General features: G+C 42.3%; 1 protein-coding gene across 3 annotated transcripts in view; it reads left to right on the top strand.

The window, feature by feature from the left end:
* The window catches only part of ARMC3 (armadillo repeat containing 3), a gene marked incomplete at both ends in the record, with an annotated part of 75,469 nt that overhangs the window by 25,406 nt on the left and 26,880 nt on the right, over nucleotides 1-23,183 (top strand). For all 3 annotated transcript variants that reach the window (XM_080917740.1, XM_080917738.1, XM_080917739.1), the window contains 2 exons: nucleotides 10,754-10,906; nucleotides 11,127-11,232. In XM_080917740.1, the coding sequence (XP_080773866.1) occupies nucleotides 10,754-10,906; nucleotides 11,127-11,232 (259 nt within the window). The remainder of the gene's footprint in view (nucleotides 1-10,753; nucleotides 10,907-11,126; nucleotides 11,233-23,183) is intronic.

Below are 23,183 nucleotides of genomic sequence, written 5' to 3'. Positions count from 1 at the left end.
CAGAAATCATTCCGAAGGAGTCTCTAGAGAACACTTAGAGTGTTCCAAACTCAAACAATGATAGATATCTGGAGTTATGGATTTCAGTTAACCCGACTAGTTTACTACACATTGTACACATGTACTAAAGCACCACATGGGACCCAGTGTATAATGGCTATATAATTACTGTATGCCAATTAAAAATAAAATATACATCAAAGATCACATTGCACCCTCCCATTTTGACAAATATGTATGCATAAAATCAAATCATTAAAAGTCTTGGGGCTTGGTGGGGGATCAGTGGGTGCATGGCTGCAGTACAAGGTTGAGGGTCCAAGTTTACCCCAAACATACTCATAGGTTGCATACACCTGAAGTCTCAACACAGAAAGGCAGAGATTATGGGACTTGCTAGCCAACCAGTCTCACCAAACTGGTAAGCTCCAGGCTCAGGGAGAGACCCAGTCTCAAAAATAACTCGGAGAGCAATAAGGAAAAATATCCACTGTTGACCTCTGGCTTCCATAAGCAGAGGTGTGGGCATATACCTTCCCTGAATATGCACATATATACACGTACCACAAATGCATACTTATCTAAGCCTTATATATAATTTTAATGTGATTTGAAGTTGTTGGTTATAGAGAGACTGGCAGACACACACACACACACACACACACACACACACACACACACCAATACATGGTGTCATGGCACAGATGCAGTGAGCATAAGCCCAAGACACTATGCAAGGAGAAGCACCAGCCTATCTTGGCTCTGTAAGCACTTGTGGAATGGTGACATGGGCTTAGGTGGGTGGGAGGTGGTACCCAGGATGAGGCCAGGTGTCTGACTTTTTACAACTGAGAATAATATGATGCAACATCAAGAAATGGAAACCCAGAAGAGGCACAGGTTTTATTTGAAGAAAAAGAAACGAGTGCCCTCTTTAAAATTCTGTTTAAAATATTAGTATAAAATTCACCATTATAACCACTGCTAGGTGCACAGTTTAGGGGCATGAAACATGTCCAACATTCTGCGGCCCTCACCATCTGCAGAACCTTATTCAGAATGACACAGAGGTAACTCTACTCACTCTACCAACTGCCTTTCTACTTTGTCCTTACAGATCTGGCTGCTGAGGTCTCCTTGTGCTGTGCTTGTCCCCTTGGGACTGTGTGGCACCCAGCATGCTGTCCTCATAATGTCCATTCATATAATAGCATGTGTCAAGATTTCCTTCTTCTTGAGGCTGAATAATACTTCTTTATTTACACCACACTTTGATTTTCCATTCAGCCACTGCTGGACAGTTGAGCTGCTTTTTCCCTTTTAGCTATCATGAATGCAGCTGCTACTGAGTGCGTATAAACAGATATTTCTTTGACTTTCTGCTTTCATTTTTTCTGGTGTGTACCAGGGAGGCTTGCTAACTCATGTCCTAATTCTGTTTCAATGTTCTGAGGGACTTCTGTGTTCTTCTCTCTAACAGCTGCACTGGTTTGTTATCCCCAGAGACAATGTTCAGGGTTCCAGTCTCTTCACCTGCTGGCTCACATTTGTTACTTTGTTTGGTGATAGTAACTGTCCTACTAGGCACACAATGACATCTCATCGTTGTTGTTTTTTTTAATATTTTCCTGGTAATGAGCAATGTTAACTAACTTCATCTGCTTATTAACCACATGTAAATCATCATCAGAGAAATGTCTCGGTCTCTTATGTATGTGAACACATGTGTGTGCACACGTATGGAGGCCAGAGGACAACCTTGAGTGTCCTTCCTCAGGCGCTGGGCACCCTCATCTTTTGTTGTTGTTGTTGTTGCTGCTGCTGTTGTTGTTAGGCAAGATCTTTCACTGGCCTGGAACCTATCAAGTAGGCTGACTGACTAGCTGGTTCCAAGCCTCCCTCTTCCCAGTGCTGAGGCTACAGGCATGAGTTAACTCTGCTCGGTTTATTTTTTAACATGCATTCTGAGGACCCAACTTAGGTCCCTGTGTTTAGCACTTTACTGAATGAATTCTCTTCTGCCCCCCCCCCTTTTTTTTTAACTTTCTATTTTGAAACAAGGTTCCACTAAGTACCCAGACTGAACTTGAACTCATCCTGTAGACCAATCAGGCCTTAAACTTGGGTCCTCTTCCTCAACCTCCCAAGTGGGTGGGTTTCAGCCCAGCTTTGCTTTGACATAAAGTTGTAGGGATTTTTCGTGTATCATGGATACCAGCCCCTTGTCTGTGATTAGCTGGTCCTTCCTCCTGTCTTGCGGTTGCCTCTTACTGTCAGTTGTGGTTTTCAATGCATGTGTGATTTCATTTCTATACAACCACATTCACCTATTTTCAGCCTCAGGGCTAAGTGGTTCTTTACCAAATCCATTGTAATGAAGGCCTCCTCCTGTTTAAGAGTTTCAGGCTGTAAGTGCTTACTGTTTGGCTCCTGTCCTTCTTTGAGCTAATTTTTGCAATTAATTTAAGGATGTTTCTAACTTCTCACTTCTGCATGCATATAGCCAGTTTTCCTAGCACCATTTCCTGGAAGCCACTTCCCCACCCCACCCCCTTCTAAGACAGCATAATTCAGGCACATAGTCTTTGAGCTCTTTGGAGCACTTAATGTTTTCTGATTCTACTTCCTTATGTCACTTCTAAAATAGCTACATTTCAGCTTCAAGTCGTGTCTCTTCAGTCTTCATTTTAGGATCTAATGACTAAACCAAATCGACTCCGTCTCTGCTTCATCACGGGACCATTGCCTGAACCAGAACTTTCCCTGTGTTGAGACTCGCCCGATAGTCACACCTCCGGCCATACTGTGGTCACGCTCTTGCTCTTCAGGACTCTCCTGTCACTGGGAGGGCCTCCTTCCTTTAAGTGTGTAAATTAGTATCATGAAAAGCATGTTTTAAAAGGCACTGGTACTTTCTATAATATAAAGATCGTCTAGTCTGGTTTGTGTGATTTTACATTTCTGTCTTAGGAAGACAATCTCTTACCCACATGGACTCGAGGATCTGACCCCGGGAGAGTGAACTACAGTGATCCAGACCCCTTTCTGAGTCGGGACAAAAGCTTAAATATCTTTACTCTTAAATTTTAACTTTTTTTTATTTGTGGGGTTTTAAAAATTATTTGTTTTGGTTTACAGTTTCTAAAATGCAACTTTTACTTTGAGATTAACATGGCATTTCTTAGAAAGTAGTCAGTGTGTACACATGGTCTAAGAGACCCCAACAAAGCTTCTCTGCTTATGAATGAGCAAGCATGAGAGGCCCAGTCCTGAATGTAAGTGTGACAGCGGGATCGGGAACAGAGTGAGCACGCAGCAGATGCACTTCCTGCAGGACACTGGACTGGGTATTTATGCTGTCACATTCTAGTATAGGTTCCGAGATCCTTGCCACATTGTATCTGTTGCAATGTTAAGTAACTTTACTGAATACTGTCTTAATTCACTTCTGGTCACAGTCATTAAACCTCTCAATCATGTACTTCAACTTTAAATTCTACTTTGATAGTACGATCATTAAACATTACCCAAAATGGTTTTGGGAAACAAAACCTCGCTTAAATGTAAGTCAGCTTAGATAAAGCTTAGTTGGTTAAGGGAGCAAGGGAGCCACCCATGGCGAGAAGCACTGGAGGCTGTTGCCCTGATGGCTCCCAGGGCAATGCAAAGACACAGGGTGAGGTTGATTTATACAATACTGTACTTGAATTTAGTTAGGACTTCTTTGTTCCCATAGTTTGCATTTCTATGTGTTTCAAAAGTAGATCTTTAACACTTTTAGAATTAAAGTTATAGTAACTACAGGTAAGTATGCATATGTATAGATATTTATATATGTACATACATATACACATATGTATTATATGTGTATGTGTGTATATAAAGGTATAAGAATCCTGTCATCAAATAGTTATGAGCCTCTCTTTTATAAGGCTCTTCTTTACTGTGACATTTTATCCGCATTTCTAAACTAAATTTCCAGGCAAATAGAGTCTCTCCGTCTATGCCACCAGCTTCCTGTGCTAATGCTGGCCTTCTTAACATTCTGTTTTGGTTTCTATTTGTTTGTCAAATTAATCAGGGAATGTTTTTTATTAAAAAATGTTCTGTAGATACCCAGAGTGCTATTTTTTATTGTTATTATAGTATATCAAAGAGTGCATGGACTTGTGTGAGTTCAACTGGTTAGAGCCAGCTCTCACCTACCATGTGGGACCTAAAGGTTGAACCCACCAGACTGTCTCACAAACAGATGTGTTTGTGAGTCTTTACCAGTGAATGTGTTAGCTGTCTTTAAATGTGCTTGACAGTTTAGCTGGGTGTAGAAATACTGGATAACATTTCTCCTAACTCTCTTTCAATTTAGATTTTGTAGATTCCCCAATCTGATTCTTGCTGAATTTTGCTTTTCTGTATATGTATGTGTATTTTCATATATGTTAAAGATGTAACTCAGCAGTCAAAAGCACTTGCTGCTCTTGAGGAGGATTCAGGGTGAGTTCCCAGTGCACATATGGTAGCTCTAAACAGTCTGTAATTCTAGTCCCAGAGATCCAGTGTTGCCTCCTGGCCTCCAAAGGCACCAGACAGGCATGTGGTGCATCTAGTCAGAACACTCATAGACACAAAAGTATCTGTGCGCATGCACGTACGTAAAGCTTTTGAGACGGGGCTTCTCTGTGTAGTCCTGACTAGCAGTGACCCTATAGACCAGGTTGGCATCCAACTCATAGAGACCCATCTGCCTCTGACTCTTGAGTGCTGGGATTAAAGGCATTCATCACCACCGCCGGGTAAAAATATTTTTTTAATTAGAAAAAAATATAACAAAGTTTAAAAGTTACTCAAATACATTTTTGTTTTATCCCCCTCCCGCCCCGCACCACGTTGTAAACCTTTATTCCGTTGTACTTTGTGTTCTTGTCTTTGTTTCATCTTTACTTCCCGCAGAATACTTATTACTTGCTGTCCTTAAAGCACCTTCCATTCCTGTAGCCACGGCAGAGCTGCGGCCCGCTGTGGACTGCAGACTACTCCGTCCCCGCATGCGTATAAGTAGCAGATGCAGAACCCTGGGCCGTGTCTCTCATCAGCTGTTACGTCAGTGGAAGCCTCTGGTCCACACGTGGGTGTTAGCAGCAGTGTTCCTGTCCTGTGATGTCACACCATCACTGTCCTTTCTTCTGCTGCCACTACTAGACAGGTGGGGGCTGATGGGAGTGGGACGCATACAGAGAGGTGCAGTGGTTTTGACCAAAAATAATTTATGAAAGGTTTTGTATTTCTCTTGCCCCTGTGGTCCTTTCTTCCTTCTTAGCTAACTGCTCTGACAGACAAGCTAATTTTTAAGTAACTCCACATCCCTCAGCGTCTCTCCATTGCTAAACCCACTGACTCCAAAACAGCTGTCTGGAATTTGACATCAACATGTTAAGTGAGTCTTGTACAAATATCTCCCTTCTGTTTGAACTCTAACTAAGGGGATGCCCACTGCTGCCTGTCACCTCCTCCTCACACTTGCCTTCCTCTCCATTTCTAGAACGTGTCTCTCATTTCGCTCTTCTCCCAACTGTCAAACCCAAAGCCTTCACATTTCATTCATCATCTCGATACTAAGCTTGTCTCCCGACCTCATGTCTTGTTCTTTCTAAAATCTTCCAGAGAAATCCCACTTGTGACTAATGTCTGTCTGCACCACTTCCTCCTCTGCTGCGGGTCTTAAATCTGTTTCTAATTCTGACATCCTACTGAATCTCTGCCTATTGCTTCTGATGTCTTCTGAGCACATGCAACTGCTGTGCCCAAACTCAAGCTTTAGGAGAGTCTTGGCTTTCTTTGAGAATTCGATCAAAGTACCATCCATGCCAGCATTACATATGGGCATCATTCTGCACGTAATCTCAGAGACATGGTGGGCTGTCTGAAGCCATCCCTGTCTCCCAGATTATAATGTCCAAATAAGGAAAGCAAGGATGAGCAGGATCAAGTTGACACACCCTCACTCAGCGTTAGCTACTCTGGTGAAGTCACACACCCCTTGTTTAGACTAGAACTTTCCCTGTCTCTGTTGTGCTGCGTTCTGCCAGGCTATGATTTTGTGTTGATTTCTTCTTGTTTTGGTCATTAATCTTTGGATTTGGAGACAGCTCATTTTGACTTATTGCTATTCATGTTCATCAAATGGTTAAATTCAGAGGGAAAATCAAAATGTCTATTTCTATGGCTTTTTAAGGTGTTAATGAAATAAATGGTTTTTCTTTCTGAACTTATAAGATTGCGTATATTGCATGTATGTGCAAGTGCACACACACATATATATAATATATATGTGCTTCTGTGTGTATTTGTGTGTGCATGCACATATTTATATACCTTTGTGTATGTATATGCACATATGCATGTGCATATATACATGTGTGCGTGAGTACATATGCAGTTCTGAATACCTATGTGTATATGTGCTCACATGCCTGTGTACATGTATGTGTGCATATTTGTATACACATGCACCTGTATGTGTGCTTGTTTATACTTGTGTATCACAGAGCATTGTGGCAGTAAAAGCGCAGCCTGAGATGTTGGTCCTTGCCTTCTCCCCTGTTTAAGGAAAGGCCTCTCCTGCTGTTTGCTGCTACATACACCAGTCTAGCTGTCCTGTGAGCCTCTAAGAATTCTCTTATCTTCTCTGATCATCAACTCAAAGAGGCATGCTGGGTTACAGAGACCTGTGTTACAGCATCTGGCTTTTATGCATGTTCTGGGCATAAGCACTCAGGTTGTCTTGCTTGCCTGACAAGCACTTTACCTTCTGAGCCACATTCTTGATACTGAGACTTTTACAAATGTGCTCTAAGCTAGTAGAGCCCGATCTGCTTTATGCATATTTCTAGTTTCCTGCATGAGACATTTATAGATTGCTATTATGATACACTTAGAAAACCTGTGCATGAACTCAATTCCTCGGACACTGCTATAGTGGGACACTTAGTAAGCACTGGAATGAGAATCAACCTCCACTGCCCAACAGAATGCCCATTTCTAGGTGGGTGGCCTTTCTCTCTATGCTAACATCACTCATTGGGGTATGCCTACGCACAGCTCCTTCGACATTTGCCTTTGCCTTTCTGGTTTCAACTCTTAAATTTGTTTTTCTTTAAAAAAAAAAAAAGCTCACCATCCTTCCTTCCTTCCTTCCTTCCTTTCTTCTTTCCTTCCTTCCTTCCTTCCTTCCTTCCTTCCTTCCTTCTTTCCTTCCTTCCTTCCTTCCTTCCTTCCTTCCTTCCTTTCTTGACCAAACCAGTTTCTTGAATGTGCCAGGCCTCTAAATTACACACACACACACACACACACAAAACTGTACTTATTTGGTTGATAACTTTACTTTGTCCTTAAGGCATGTTCTCTCTGAGTTGATTCTACCTTTCAATGACCACAGGCAGCCTGGAAATGTTTGTTGAGTGCTTTTTTCAATCCAGTGGGCAACTCTTGACTTTCTCAGACTTTGGGATACCTGACCTGAAAGGTTTACTCTTGGTTCTCAATGCCTTGAGAAAGAAACAATTTCACAAACACCCACACTTTCTATCTTAATTAAATTCTTAAGAGGGAACCTGCTTCTGATGGTAATCATGCACTGTTAGAGTCATTCTGCTTCAAGCTTCTTGCTTTGGCCACATTGTTGACAGAACTGTTAAACTGAGCAGTAAGGGGTCAGGGCCAATCCTCCTGGACCAGTGTTAGAGGACCAGTGTTAGAGGACCACGTGGCACCTTCCTCCCTGTTGGGTCAGTCTCTCCTTGCCTGCCTGGCACAACCTCAAATCACCTCTCATGTGTCTGATTGTAGACCACTCTCTTTCCACACCCTACCTACATTCATGTCTGTTTTTCATATTCATTTGTTGACAGTCTTGACATCCATCTGTCAGATTCATTAGATATCATATTAGTTACATTGGCGAAACCCCAAACTTAACAAACTTAACAAAGTTATCTCCCAATATCTCTGTGCAGAAAGTGAATAATTAGGTAAAAGGTTAATTTTTCTTCCCCCGATTAGAAAGTGCAGCAAGATGTTAGTCTTCTTTCTGTTAGTAAGAACAATGCTACTATCAGTAATAATTTATAGTGTGGCTTTCCTTTTCTTCCCTCGAATACTAGTGCAGATGAGTGCCTGTGTTTTCATTGTCTGTCAGAAACAGCTGAGACATGTAAACAAATGGCTTTAAGTTTTAAAGTCTTGCATTTCCCCTCCATGGGAAGCAGAGTCAGCATGAGTGTGACCTGGTGCCATTGGAAGGTGGGAAGGTGTTAATGACCTAGTTGCTGAGAGTTTTATGAGCTGGTGTTAACTACTGAGCAGGGACAACTGTGGGACAATAGCCAGTCCTGAGAACAGGGCAGGCAAGCTACAGCATTTGCTTTTAGCTCCAAGGCCACTGCCTTCTTTATGTTAGCACACTAAAGTGCTATTTTCAAAGGGCATTACTCTATTAGAAACATAACTATCAAGCCGTCTTTATTATCTGCATAATTAAAGCACAAATACTTCTTGGCATAGTTTCGGTGAAAGTAATTGGTTAATATGTTAATTCATCTTTTAAATCTATTAGAGCCACACTGCAGTCAGCACTTTTGAGGTTTGGTGAACACAGCTGGATTTTGAGAACAGTCCCAGCAGGGTTGAGAAACAAATTGCCCACAGCATTTATTTAAATTATTTTGTAAAAATCTAATTGCCCTCGGCATTTACTTAAATTATTTTTTAAAATCTTTCCAGTCTTTACGTATATACTATTTTTTATGTAACAATTATGTGCTCAAAAGTTGATCTTTTCACATTAGTTGCTACTGTATCTTGTCAGATTTTCCTGATAGAATCCATGCTGAGTAATTTGTTTAGGATTTAATTCAGAGACATTAGAAAGCTTAATGATACAACTACACCAATCAATCTTTCCTTCTCCTCCTCTTTCCCCTCCTTTTCTTCCTCCTCCTCCTCTTCCTTCCTTCCTCTTTCTTCTTTTGTCAGTGCATCTGGAAAAGCCTCCAGCATGCTTTTAAACTAATAAAGACTTGATGAATTTAAAAATACCACAGAGGCCATTCCAATGTGAATATTAACTGCAGCCTTTTTTTCTTTTTAATGAAACACCTTTTCTGACCAAGAAAGGAGTGATGGACTCCCAGGACGAGGCTCCTGATTGGTTACCTAAGGAGTCATTCAGAGCCAGACCTCTTGGGACACATCTGGGGTTGAATGAGGCCAGGCCAGAAAGTCTGCAAACATGACTGAACACTGCTGTTATGAGGAGAATCTGGGGGATCTCAGATTCAGTTAGGGGGAAGGAGAAAGCAGACCTTAACTTGCCAATGGAGACCCCATTACTGTTGGTTTCTGAAGGTATTTCTGGGAAAAAAATAATTCAATTAAAATACGTCTAAGTAACAATTAGTCCCACACACAGATTGTAAGAAAGTGTTGTCAGTGTTTGGAGACTGCAGAAGACCCTTCCCATATGTTAATGTCCTCAGACCATAGAGCCAGTCTTGTTCACTGGCCATGAAAACTGCCCTTGTCAAGATTATGTCTTTCCGGCTTTACAAAGATAATGACTGAAAATCAGATCTGCAAGCCAAAATTTTTAAAGAAACCAAAGGTAACTTAGAAAGAAATTATTTTTCAGCTGTTTCTTCTCTCAGCTGCCTCTGAAGCCACTGATCCCAGTTTTTAACACTGAGGTTTTCAGACTCCCTAAGTAGTGTAAGATTTAGAATAAAATAGAATAAAATTTATTTAAATTAATGAAATGTAGAAATAATCTTAATATTCTAATGTTCTGCTTTGACATAAGATATTTTTTTCAGTATACTATGAGATTGGCTTTTTTTTTTTTTTTTTAAAGACAAAACCAACCTAGGACAAGAGAAAAAAAAATGTTCAAAGAACAAAGACAAAAAAGCCAAATATCACTTTCAGTTTCAGGCTGGGGAAGCTTCAAGAGAAGACTGCTTGTGAAGTCAGTCCAGGGTCCTGAGGTTCTGTCTTCAGCACAACACGCGCGTGCGCACACACACACACACACACACACACACAAAGCTGGTTTGAAATTTAGTATTTTATAAAGGAGCAAATACCATGATGTGGACATGGACTCATAAGTGTTTTCAGAAAGCACAGTTACAACGTTGTCTTATGTTGTGTCTATGGTAATTGAAGTGGTTTCTCTAACCTCTGCTGCTGGACCACGTACAGTCATTTGGGGAAAAGGCACTTGAAGGTTTTAATGGAAGTGGAGAAGGACTAGACTATATAGTTCAGCATTCATTTCTCCTTCTTCCTCCTCTCTGCTCTTCTCCACAAGTCCTAAGGATTCAGCTCACCAATCTGCACATTGTAGACACCTCTCAATATTGTGTTTTATTTTTAAAATAACAGAAGGCATTTGAGCTTTTGTGATTTGTGAGGGTAGAACCTGTTCGAACACTGAGAGCCCAATCAGCTCACGGCTGGTCTTTGTGTGTGTACATCTTACCACACAATGCTCTCTACCACATCCAATGCACAGCAGATGGGGGAATGAGGAATACACCCACCATCCCTTTTGTGCCTTGGCTGTGGTCTGAAGGTTAGCTCAGTACACAGTTTGCTCAGCTTAGATTTAGACATTAAAGTTAGCAAACGGCTTGCATTTCTGTCAGGTAGTAAGTATGATTTTTTCTGACTTATTTTTTTTTCTTTCTGTTCACTACAGCTGAAAATAGAAAAGTTTTTCACGAACAAGAGGTTGAAAAATGCCTGGTGACCCTCCTGGGCTCTGACAGCGATGGGACCAAGATTGCTGCTTCCCAAGCTATCTCAGCCATGTGTGAGAACTTGAGCTGCAAAGAGTTTTTCAACACCCAAGGTTAGCAAACCAGAGACGTCCATTTTTCAAAGGCTTCTGGGTTGCTGTGATGAGGTTGTGTGGATGCTACACCCAGGCTATGCGGATGCTCAGACTGTGCACATGTTCAGGCTATGCGGGTGCTCAGGCTATGCGCATGCTCAGGCTATGCGCATGCTCAGGCTATGCGGATGCTGCGCACATGAGTGTGGAGTTATGGCTCACACTCGTTTCTCTGCAGGGATCCCACAGATCGTTCAGTTGCTCCGAAGTGACAATGAGGAGGTGAGGGAAGCGGCTGCACTGGCCCTGGCAAACCTGACGACCAGGAGCCCTGCAAATGCCAAGTAAGTACACTAACCTCACTGGGTCCAGCGCATCCTGACTGTGACATTTGGCTTTTAAGATGATTCCATATTTGCTTAGGTAATCTGACTTCTGTGGTTCTTTGGAAATATCTTATGAAAGTAGTTATCTGATTGCCTCATCCCCCACCAAAAAATCTTGACTATTGATTTTTGTCTTAGTCAGGGTTTCTATTCCTGCAAAAACATCCTGACCAAGAAGCAAGTTGGGGAGAAAAGGGTTTATTCAGTTTATACTTCCACACTGCTGTTCATCACCAAAGGAAGTCAGGACTGGATCTCAAGCAGGTCAGGAAGCAGGAGCTGGTGCAGAGGCCATGGAGGGATGTTTTCTTATAGAATTCAGGTCTACTAGGCCAGGGATGGCACCACCCAAATGGGCTGGGCCCTCTCCCCTTGATCACTAGTTGAGAAAATGCCTTACAGCTGGATCTCCTGGAGGCATTTTCTCAAGGGAGGCTCCTTTCTCTGTGATAACTCCAGCTTGTGTCAAGTTGACACAAAACCAGCCAACTCTTTATACCAAGATGGTAAATCTTTGTGTGTGTGTCTGTGTGTGTGCCAGTTCCTCCCTCCCTCTTCCCCTCTCCCTCTTCCTCTCCCTCCCTCCCTCCATCATCTTTCTTTTATTCAGTGTTTACTATTTTATGTGTATTGGTGTTTTGTCCGCTTTTATGTCTATGCACCATGTGAGTACCTGGTACCCACAGAGGCCAGAACAGTGTGTTGGATTCCCTAGAGATGGAATTACAGACACTTATGGGCAGCCATGTATGTATTGGAAATCAAGCCTGGATCCTCTGGAAGAGCAGCTGGTCCTCTAACTACAAAACTATGTGTCAAGCCCTAATTCTTATTTTTTTGAGACAGTCTCCCACTGAACCCGAGATTCTCTAATTCGGCAGGCCCAGCAAGCCCGTGAGTTTTAGGGATCCTCCTGGCTCCTGTTCTGCAGCACTAGAATTATCTGCATGTGCTCCCCACCCCACCCCGCCTGCAGTTTGCATGGCTGCTGGGATCCAGACTCAAGACCTCCCTTGTGTCCAGCAAACATGTTAGCAACCGGACCATCTGCCTCGCCCTTAACTCTTAAAACTGTCATTTCCTATGTATGTGAAGGTGCGCAGTGCTAGAAATAGTCTTGACAACATTATTTAAAGCAATCAATAAACTGTAAAGAGTTTAAAGATCAATCGAGAAAGGTTGTAAGCATTAGAGAGATGGGAACGTGTTAAAATTCAATTGAAGTCAGTGAACAGGAAGAAAGGCTGGGGTTGGTGGTTTCTCCTGATTAGGAGCGGTGCTGTAATGTGTTCTGTAATCATTTTAAAACACAGTTATCAAAGCGGTCGATCACTAATGAGACCAAGACTCCGTGTGCTTAGCTAACTTTCCAGGGTGCATGCGTGTGCAAATAGCTGAGCTGGAGACTGACACACACGTGTCAGACTCCACAGGGCAGGCAACTTCTCCACAGAAGGCAGCGCAGCCTCACAAGACCGCCATTTCCTGAACTGGGCTTTTGTAAGATAAACCCTTTGCCCTCCCTACAAAGTTTGTCTTGCTTAGTATACAAACTAAATTTGCTTCTTATCTTTCTTTGCAAGTGTATATGTGTGTAAGTGTGTGCATGGGTGTTTGTGTTTGTGTACACATGTACCTTTCTAGCTAAAGTTGTTCTTCCTAACCTGAAGCATCCCCTCCTATTCCTCTCACATTGTTTTTTAGCCCGTCTTCCTCTTGGTCTACCCCCACACAAACAGTTCATAAGGCCTTCGTGGAATGACTAAAATCTAGCTAAAACCTAACAGCCGAAGCATCAAAGCAAAGGGTGCTCTCCTGTGATCATTGGATCACGTCCCAAGTCAAGGGTCATCTTTGTATCCAGGGAAGGCAGCGCTGACTGTTAGGAGACATCAGACACGGGAAGCAGACAAGAAAACAGCAGCCATAGCACTGATATGAAAACCTCCCTGTTGTTCATGTGGATTTGCATGTCCTGTAACATAGTTTTCACATGCTTCCAGAGTGTACAGGCATCTAGATATAAGTCTGGCCTCTATGAATTAGCTCTGTAGAAACCTGAAGGATACGGGAGGGAGCTAGCTAGTCCTCTAGGGGGCTGCCTTCAGATTTTCTCTGAAAACTATTTTCCACAGGTCTTTCTTGTCTTTGTAGTTTCTACTTCAGAAATATAGAATCAGGGCTAAAGAATGTCTCCTCTTTTTACTACGACCCAATTCATCTGTGTGATTTATTCTGAGGCGAGATTATCCCTACCTCACCTCCTCACCTGAAGGAAGGGGCTCCCTTCCTTCAGCTTTCTCCCGTCCGTGTTTGATAAGGGGCTTATTCATGCTCTCTGATTTTTTTTGCTAAAGAATATAGTTTGAAAGCAAATATTTAACACATTAGATTTATTTTATCGTTACATATATATGAGTGCAGGTATATATATATATATATATATATATATATATATATATATATATATATATATATATATATTACCTGCAGGTATGTGTATATAACCACATTCATGATGGTTTTTTGCCCTCAAAGGCAAACCAGGGCTTTGGATCCCCTGAGGCTGAAGTTGCTGATGACTGCAAGTCTCCGTTGGGTGCTGGGAGTCAAGCTCCAGTCTTCTGAAAGCTAGAGTAACAAAATGCTCTTAAATGCTGAGCCAACTCTACAGCCCACAGTAAATACTTTTTAGAGTGAGTCAGGGTTGGTATATTTGTGCCAGATGCTAAAAACGGGAGTCAAAAAGGATCCCATAGTCCACCCAAAGTAAGGAAGATGTCCAGGCCAGCATGCAGCTCGCTCTAGAATGTTAATCACTAAATGTATTAATTATAAAGTCAATCCAACAGAAACGAGAGCAAATGGGTGGTTTTAAGAGAAAATGTTTTCTCTTTTGACTATTTCTTTATCAGTTAGCATAAGCCTGGCTTTCCTGAAGTCCACAGAATCTCTTTTTGGAAGCAAGCAATTCCACTAATACTCTCCCATCAGGAGCATGGTACTGCTGGCGTGACTGAGTTTGTTTCTCTAACTGCTTTCTGTGAAGAAAGGAGACAAAGCCAGAGCTGAGTCCAGGTGCATTTGAGAGCTGTTTGAGCCCCTACTCATTTCTAACCTAATCGGTACCAATGCTGTAACCTCTGTAAGTACTGGGTGTGTCCTGAGGTGACCTGTCTCCTACATTCACATCTGGATGTAACGAAAATAAATTTCTAATTCTTTTTTAAAATAATAGTTTTACATATTCCTGTAAATAGGATTTTTTTCATAGAATAGATACAATGTATTTTGATCACATCCACCTCCACTCTCTCTAATCCCTTTCAAGACAACCGCATCCTTATTCATATCCTTCCCTACTTCAACTATCTGCCCTATCTATCTGTCCGTCCGTCCGTCCGTCCATCCATCCATCCATCCATTCATCCATCCATATCTATCTATCTATCTATCTATCTATCTATCTATCTATCTATCTATCTATCTATCTATCTATCTATCTATTAGATCTATCTACCTACCTATCAGTCTATCTGTCCATCCATCCATCCATCCATCTATCTATATCTATCTATCTATCTATCTATCTATCTATCTATCTATCTATCTATTAGATCTATCTACCTCCCTATCAGTCTATCCGTCCATCCATTCATCATCTATCTATCCATCCATCTATTTATGTATCTATGTATCTGCCCGTCTGTCTGTCTACTGAGTCACATTAGTACTGCCAGTATGGGAATGGGTTATCACCTGGGTCATGAGCAACCTGCCAAAGACCACCCTTCTCACAAAAAAAGTGATTGATCCTTCCTTTCTTATCAACCATGAACTGCCAATGGCTTCTCTGCTAGGATCCTCTGAAGCCCCTTCTCCCTCCATGCTAATATTCTTAGTCAGTGTGATTTTGTGCACATAACCTCAGCGACTGTGGGCTCTCGTGTGCTACAGCTATGTTATGTCCCGAGGACAGTGCTTCATAACCCTCTTTCCAATCCCCCAGCTCTTACAGTCTTTATGTGCCCTCTTAAGAAATGTTCCCAAGTCTTAGGTGAAGGGGAAGATGTGGGGAGATGTAGATATCTCGCCCAGGGCTGCGCACTCACAGCTCTTTTTGTTCTCACATTTGGGACATTTTTTGGACTTAGACGCTTATTAGTAGTGTTTGGGTAATCAATTCAACCAACCAAGTCAAACAGGAGAAAGAAAAGAGAAGGAGGAGGGGGAGGAGGAAGAGGAGGAGGAGAAGAAAGAAGGAGGAGGAGGAGGAAGAGGAGGAGGGGGAGAAGGAGAAGAAGAAAGAAGAGGAAAGAAAGAAAGAAAGAAAGAAAGAAAGAAGAAGAAGAAGAAAAGAGAAGAGGGAGGAAGAAGAAGAAGAAAGAATGACACTGTCACCTTACTTTGAGGCTACTGTTTTTTGGGGTGGCTTGTGGGGTGTTTTGTTTTGTTTTGTTTTTTGGGGGTTTTTTTGTGCAAAGAGACAAATGCTTTTTCATTTCATATTTTTACTGCCTAAAAATGAAATTGCATAACCCCTCCATAATCCAGTTTCTCATGTAATAATCTGCTCTTGGGCCACCATGCATCTTGCCTCTTACTAAGAACATATTCCCCTGTAACAATAATGTGTAGGTGGAAGGCTTTTTCAGCAGTATTAGCAAATAACCAGGCCATCAGGACCCTTCTGTGAAAGGTTTACAGATTTAAAGTTATTTGATCTCCATCGTTCCAAGTGAGCAGGGGTGCTGTCTGTAGTGTGGTTCTGGTGAATGTGGTTTTATGGACACTTGAGCTTTCTGGACCTTTCCAATTTTACTTCTTCACAGTGTAACACTTTAAACTGTTGGTAATAGGTTTGAACGAAAGGATTCTGATTCACTTCATTCCACTCTTCTGTGTGCTTTCTGACACTGAGGCTGTGGTGTGGGAGGGAGATGGGATGGAGGGAGGGGAAGGTTAGAATCAGGGTTGAATCAGAGTTTTCAATAGTTCTGTTTTCAGGAAACTTTGGGAACATGGGGCCCCTCAGCTCATGAATGCAGACTCTGGAGGGACAGTCTCCTGGGGTGGGGGGGGTGCGTCCAAGGATTCCCTGGACCTCTTATTGGGAGATTGCATTCATTTACCTTCACGTGGACATGGCTGGCTGACTCCATTCCTTCCCCTGTCAAAATTCCTTCAAATTCCCTGTCCTTCTGTGACCCAGAAGCCCCGAGGCCACATCCAACTTTATATGAAAGCCACGACTCTACTTCCTCAGAGGCCATTTCTAGCCAGCCTGCCAAGATCTCTAAATGAGATTGCAGTGTACTTCATTAACAGACAAATCAACATTGTTGGAGAAAAGCAACCAAGAGTAAAACAGGCTGTAAAGTATGTTCAAGAAGCACTTTCCAGTTCCAGAAGTATTTTGGCCAAGGCATTTTGAACTGACAGTCCTCTTGCCTAGAATGCTTTTAGAAAGCCAAGTCACTGTTAAAGTATCACCTTGGGAAAGCATCGCTACAATGTTGAATACACTGGAGGCTCCTCCTGCCCTGGGCCCAGTCCTCAAGCACTCTCTTGCTGCCTTCCATCTTGTGGTTGGCTATTTATACTGACTCCCGCTACCACCAGACCCATGGAGGAAGCAATCTTTTTTACCGATTTATCTACAAATTTCGAGCACCTAGAACAGCACTGTTCCTCAGACAGGTGGGGCTGGGGGCAGAGGTGGGAGATGGGATGAGAGATTAAAAAAGAAAGAAAGAAAAGAAAATGAACTCAAAGTGGGAAAAAAAAGCTTAGTGTGATGTGGAATTGCAGGAGAGCCTCTGTAAACTGGGCCTGCTGGAGGACCTGAGGAGAAGAAATCCCACTGAGCACTGTCTCTCTCACTAATGGAGGGGAGTTCCAGTCAAAGGGCTGAGGAGCAATCTGTAGATCTCCAGCAAATCCTACAGAGACCTCCAAGGTTGTATTTGGCATGGGTGGCTGGGCACTCGAAAAGCCATCTGCTGCCTCCATCGGACTTGGGTCAAGTAGCCCGAGGAAACCTGACCAACACTAGCTCTCCAGACTTGGGGAGATGGCTGCAGGGGCTTACTGGTGGATAGCAGACGGATGCTCAGCCAGCCCCAGGTCCTTTAACAGAAGAGCACCGGGTTTCTATAACCAGAAACTGGAAACACAAGATGTCATCTTGGAAGTGTACGTGACCAAGACAGGCCAGGGACTGGCTTTGAAACACTCAGTATTGAGTATTTGAAACAGCCCACTTTGCTTGAATTGACTCTGTCCACTTTCATTAGTCCTCTGAAAACAACACCTGTCACCAAGGAAGTCAGAATTTTGAATGAGTTCTTCTGCTTCTCGTTTCTAGTTCCTGTGATTCCACCGGAACCTGAGGCAAATCATTTTAAAATTAAATGTAAGGGATACTTATATTTAAAAATATAAGCTACTACCCAAAATCTAAATGTGCATATAGCTTTACCTGTTTGGTTAGTTTTCATGTTAGAAAGGTTTAAATTACCATACACAGACAGACACACACACACACACATATGGAGGGGGGAAATTCTAATTTAGTATTATATGAAGACAAAAACCAAGAACAGATGTTTTCTGCTGTAGATAGCATACTTAGCTGCTATATAATTTTGTTACCTTAAAATACACGAACAACTTATATTCATGTATGCAAACTATCCACTTCACTGTTTGTTAAAATAATCACTATATCTTCTTGATCCAAATGTGTTACTAACCAGAGGTCAATACAGAAAGGGATGAATGTCTTTACTAAAATATCAGTGAATTTTGTCAAACTGAAATTAAAAGAAAAGTTCATATAAGCATGCTTACCAGTGGCCATATCTTCAAACAAGAAGTGATTCAGGATGCTCCTGTCTGCATAATCTGGATCACAGAAGCCACAGAAGTCAACGGTGGCTTCTCTCCAGAAGCCTTTCGTCCTTACGTTTGGTCCTTTGTGTTTTGCAGAACAAAGGTTAATGAGTAAGAAGCAGTGAAGAGGAATGAAGGTACTAACAAGAGATGGAGCTATCAGGGTCTCTTGTTAGAAATGAGAGAGAGATTGTTCTAAGTGGGTAAATAAAGTAGGCGTGAGTAAAGACAATCCTGTCTGGAAGAGGAAAGGGGGATGATGAAGGAGTAAAACCAGGCGGGACTAGGTACCCCCCTGATTAATTCGGGGCAGCGCTCCTTCTTTGGAATGCTGGGAATCTGCCTGACAGTTCTCTCTGTGTGTAATGCTTTTTGGAAATGAGAAGCTATTTAATTTTTTGGACGTAGGAAATAACTCCAGTTGAATTTCATGTTTTATTTACCCTGTACTTTTCTGCCCAATTAATCATTTCAAATTCTTAAATAATTTATACAAGAGCGGAGCCAATGATCTGTGCTTGACGTCCTTCTGAGCCGTTGATCCTACATGTAATGAGAGTACTTTAAACAGTTTATAACATCACTGCCATCTGTTGGATCTGACCAGAATTAGATTAAAAGCTGCCCCAAGAATGGAAAGAATTCAGTAGTCCTTCATTTCCCTATGCACTGATAACTACACACGGCAAGATTTGTAACGGAGTATAAATGCTGACTGGGCATTTTTAAAGGGATCTCTTTTAAAGACACAACTTTAGTAAATACCAACACATATTGAAAACGATACCTATAATCATTTTAAAACTTACGAGAAATTGGAAGCTTATGACTAAGGTTAAACTCTTCACAAGCAGCAATGTTCAACCATATAGACCCTGCTCCCCATAGCTGTCTTACCGTCCCATGAAGACAGTGTTAAAGACCTCCTTCGCCCCATGCTCCTGTGGAATTTGCAGGTTTATTTTTTGTAGCTTCTCAACTGCCTACAAAAGCAGCAACCTGAGAAAGGTCTGAATTGTAACATCTATACCGGCCACTGAAAAATACATTGATTAATTGTTGGGCCACCTTAAGTCTTCAAAATAGCAGAGTCAAGTCTCTTGGGACTTCTCTACTTTTGTGTGATCTATGGCCAGAACCACAAACTCTGGTGATGGATAAGGGGGTCTGTGTGGAGACAGAGAGGCCACATTACATGGATGTATACCTGAGCACTTTGCTAACTTGTATTATCTTTGACTGTATATTCCTGTCAATATGAATGACTGATCATTTTGTATCATTGGTATTAAAATTTCTCTTGACTAGTATTGAAACAAGGAAAAATTCTCGCCCATTAAATAAAGCTGAAGGATGACAGGTAATATCACTTTAATGTCTACAAAATTTAAATTCAGGACTCAGTGACCACTAGTTCCTGTCACATAGTCAGGCGTGATCCGAGCTGAAGTGGGTATTATCTCCGCTAGTGCGAAAAATGTGTGTGTATGTGTGTGTGTGTATTAAAACTTTAAAAAATCAACATCTAAATAAATAAAGCTGGACATGGGGCTGGTAACATAATATGCTGTGCTTTTTATTTTACCACCTCTTCGTATACCTTTTCACTTGTAGACGTGGGATTGATCATCCATAGAGTCGCCATGTTTTCTTGTAGAAAGATGTCTGTAACAGAGTGAGTGATGACCAGTTATTTTGAAGACAGGAATACAACAAAACACATCTGTTAAAAGTGGCTAAACGCCAATTCTTCCCTTCTCCCTCATCACCTCCTGCAAGGAGGGACGCCGCACACTCCTCTGAGATGGCTGCAGCTGTTTACTGTCGTCCTTTTAGGAAAAATCACCACTCTTTCTAGACCCACTTCTCCCCAGGACCCAGCTTCATTTAGGATAAAGAATTTATCCCTTAAAGAAACATTGGACTGAGAAACGACCCACAAAAGAAGCAAACTCAGCACATAGGCTTGATGTATGGATCGGACCTAAAGCCGAAGCCACGCAGTTATTGTCTTTGTCCCGTAGGGTTTTCCTTAAGAAATATAGGGTTTCTGAGCCATTTCCCTTCACCCACAGCGTCAGGAACCGCGTCTTCATACTGCCCCCTAGTGGCGGCTCAGGAGGGAGCTGGGGGGAGGGGCAAAAATGGACCGAGTGCTCTGCGTTTTAATGAAACACACACTAATTTAATTTGAAACACTCTGGTGAGCCTAAAATAATATTTTCGGAACAATATTAAAAGATTGCGATCTGGAAAGCATTTCATTGTGATAGTATTTTACGGCTAAATACACGGTTAGCAGATGTTTGTGTCTGTCTTTGTCCCTTTATGAGGTACAGTCATTTCAAAATGTTTTGACACCTCTTTTTTTTTCCCCTCCATCAGTGGCTAAATATTCGCCTTGCTGTGTTATCACAGGGACAAACGCAGCACGTTTGAGCAATAGATGAATCCCACTGTAATAGAAAAGATCATTTAATTTTTGTTTAAATTTGCTGTAAAATTTTAGAAGCTCAGCAGTCTCCCAATACAAGTGAGAGGCAACATAGAATTGAGTTGCTTTAGGAGGGCTGGTTTTGTTTTGAAGGATGATCCTTTTTTTAAAAAAATTAAGGATACTATGTCAAAAGACCTTGGTACTTTAAAAGTCCTTTGGGAGACTCTGAGATTGGACAGCAGTAACGGCCCTCGCCACTAAGCCCTATGTCCTCCTGGGTTTGATTCTCAGCTCTTACACACAGTGGAAAGAGAGACCTGACTCTCCAGAGTTGCCCTCTGACCCCCTCACAAGCCGTGGTACACATACACGTCTGCAATGAACAAACGAATAGTAAAGAAATAGAAGTCCTTTGTATTTCGGTGACAAACAGGAACAGCCTCCTGGCATCCTTACGGGTCATTCTTCTAACCAGACTTACTGAGTGCTGTTTGTTCTATCTACCCATAGTGCCTCTCTTCCTGTCTGCGTGGAAGAATCTTTCCTTATTTCGCTTGTATTGGGCTGGGGGTGGGGTGGGGTGGGGGTCATACTGAAGGTTAAGAAAAAAACATTCAGAATAAAAAAAAATGAGTTTTCAATAAAACCGTCCCATTTCCCCATCCTTGCCCTGTGTTGGCTGATGCTTGTCAGACCTCGACAAACACTTTGAATTTGATTAGCTACCAGTTTTCTGAGGCTCGGTGAATCTCATAAAATGTTCAATTAGAAAATTATCCGCACTGCCTTTATTACCTACAGAGCGGGGCTGATATTTGCATAACATTTTAAAGTTGCTGGAACTGTCTGGTTTCCAGCATTGCTGATTTTCACAGGAAATTATCAAACAGATTGGATATCCTCATATTATTTCTCTTTTAATTTGAAGCCTATTTGAACCTATGCGTTATTTTGTATCCACCTTGACTTTTCATATTATTAATCATTCCCTACATTTTTTTTTTCGTCACCTGGGAATAGGCCCTTGGTGCTCATTAACTCTTACTTGGGAAGCCTCAGAGCTGATCTCTGAGGAAGATGCCTCCTTCCTGACCCTGCAGGTTTATCTCAACTGTCTGGCTAGAAGGTGGTCTGAAAAGGATGGTTTTACCCACGCATAAAAATGGTGGAATATGGTCATATTTTCCTGTGGTAGATTCTGTTGCTGTTGGTAGCTGGCAGTTACGAGCAAGCATTTAGCTAAGTACCCAGAAGAGTGCATCTTTGGACCCTACAGCAGTCTTATGTGTAAAGGAATGAATGTCTGTGTCATTCTCATGCACATGCATTCCCTTTATTTATTCCCTTCCCCAGGTTCCCATAGGTAGGCAGGACACTGAGGCACCGGAGACGACAGCCTGCTCTGTGTTCCCGTACTTCTCCACCCCTATGGCTCACCCTCCCACCTATCCCGAGTGCAGCATGTGTGGGAGGCTCTTGCTCACTGAAGGAAGTCAATCTGTCATTAGTCCCAGACTCCTCCCTCGCCTTTCCTTTCCTCCGACCTTCTCAGCCTCTCCTCATCTCTCATTCCTCGAACAACAACAAAGCGAACCAGACAGACTCAGCTTTGCTTTTCTTGGAAGGGGGAAGGCTGACTCTGAAAACACTGTTCTCTGAAAACTCTGGACATGGAGGTGTGCGGCGTGATCCAGCACCTGGGAGGCAGAGACAGGGGTATCGGGAGTGTAGGGTCATCTCTGATGACACGGTGAATGAGGCTTCTCTGGGCTATGGGAAATCAGGCTGCAAGCAATCAAGCAGACAAAACTAGATGCATAGAATGGATTAAAGCTCGAACTGTAGGATTTTAATCCTGCGGCTGTTGCCAACACCTTCGTGAACATTTTCCTCGCTTCTGAACTGTGCCTTTAACGATAAGAAACAACAGATGGGGTGCAATTGACCCCCGGTTTGTCCCTCTGAGAAGCTCAGTATGGCAGACATTCTAGCCCTTCCAATAGCCTCCTCTCACCAGAAATGACACCCAATACGGGACCCGAGGGCTTCCCCCATTATGACATTTTGAAATTTATGAGTTCATCTTCAAGCTTAGGATCCTTTGGTAATCTTGTCACTACTGTCCCGAATTCTCCCTGCATCAGTCGGTTCTGTACAGACAGGGTGCTGCTCCAGCCATTGCGATGCAGTGTGTGTGTATTGGGGGGGGGGGCAGGGGACAAGGGCCTGGGTCCCTGCATTCCTCCAGTCCGAGCCTGAGAGATGGCAACATGTAACTATTATATTTTAGTTGTGAGACAGGGTATGGGCTGTAGCCCAGGCTATCCCAATCCTCCTGTGTCAGCCTCTCAAGTGTGAGTATTACAAGTGAGTATCCCTCAGTCATCTCGAAGTGACAGATATGTAAGTGAGACAAAATATCCCAGGGTAACAAAAAGGAACATGACCCTAGGGTCTTAAGAGGGGCATCGCTCAGTGCTAGGGGGTTAACATTTTTCAGTCACACTAGAGCACCCAGTGTCTTTATTAACAACATAAAGGTATATCTTTAATTATTGTGGGATGTCATTTATAGATA

This window comes from Micromys minutus (genome assembly GCF_963924665.1).
Source record: "Micromys minutus genome assembly, chromosome: 6".
NCBI classification, from domain to species: Eukaryota; Metazoa; Chordata; class Mammalia; order Rodentia; family Muridae; genus Micromys; species Micromys minutus.
The sequence above is the reverse complement of the archived record's forward strand: the minus strand, read 5'-3'. Positions and strand labels throughout refer to the sequence as shown.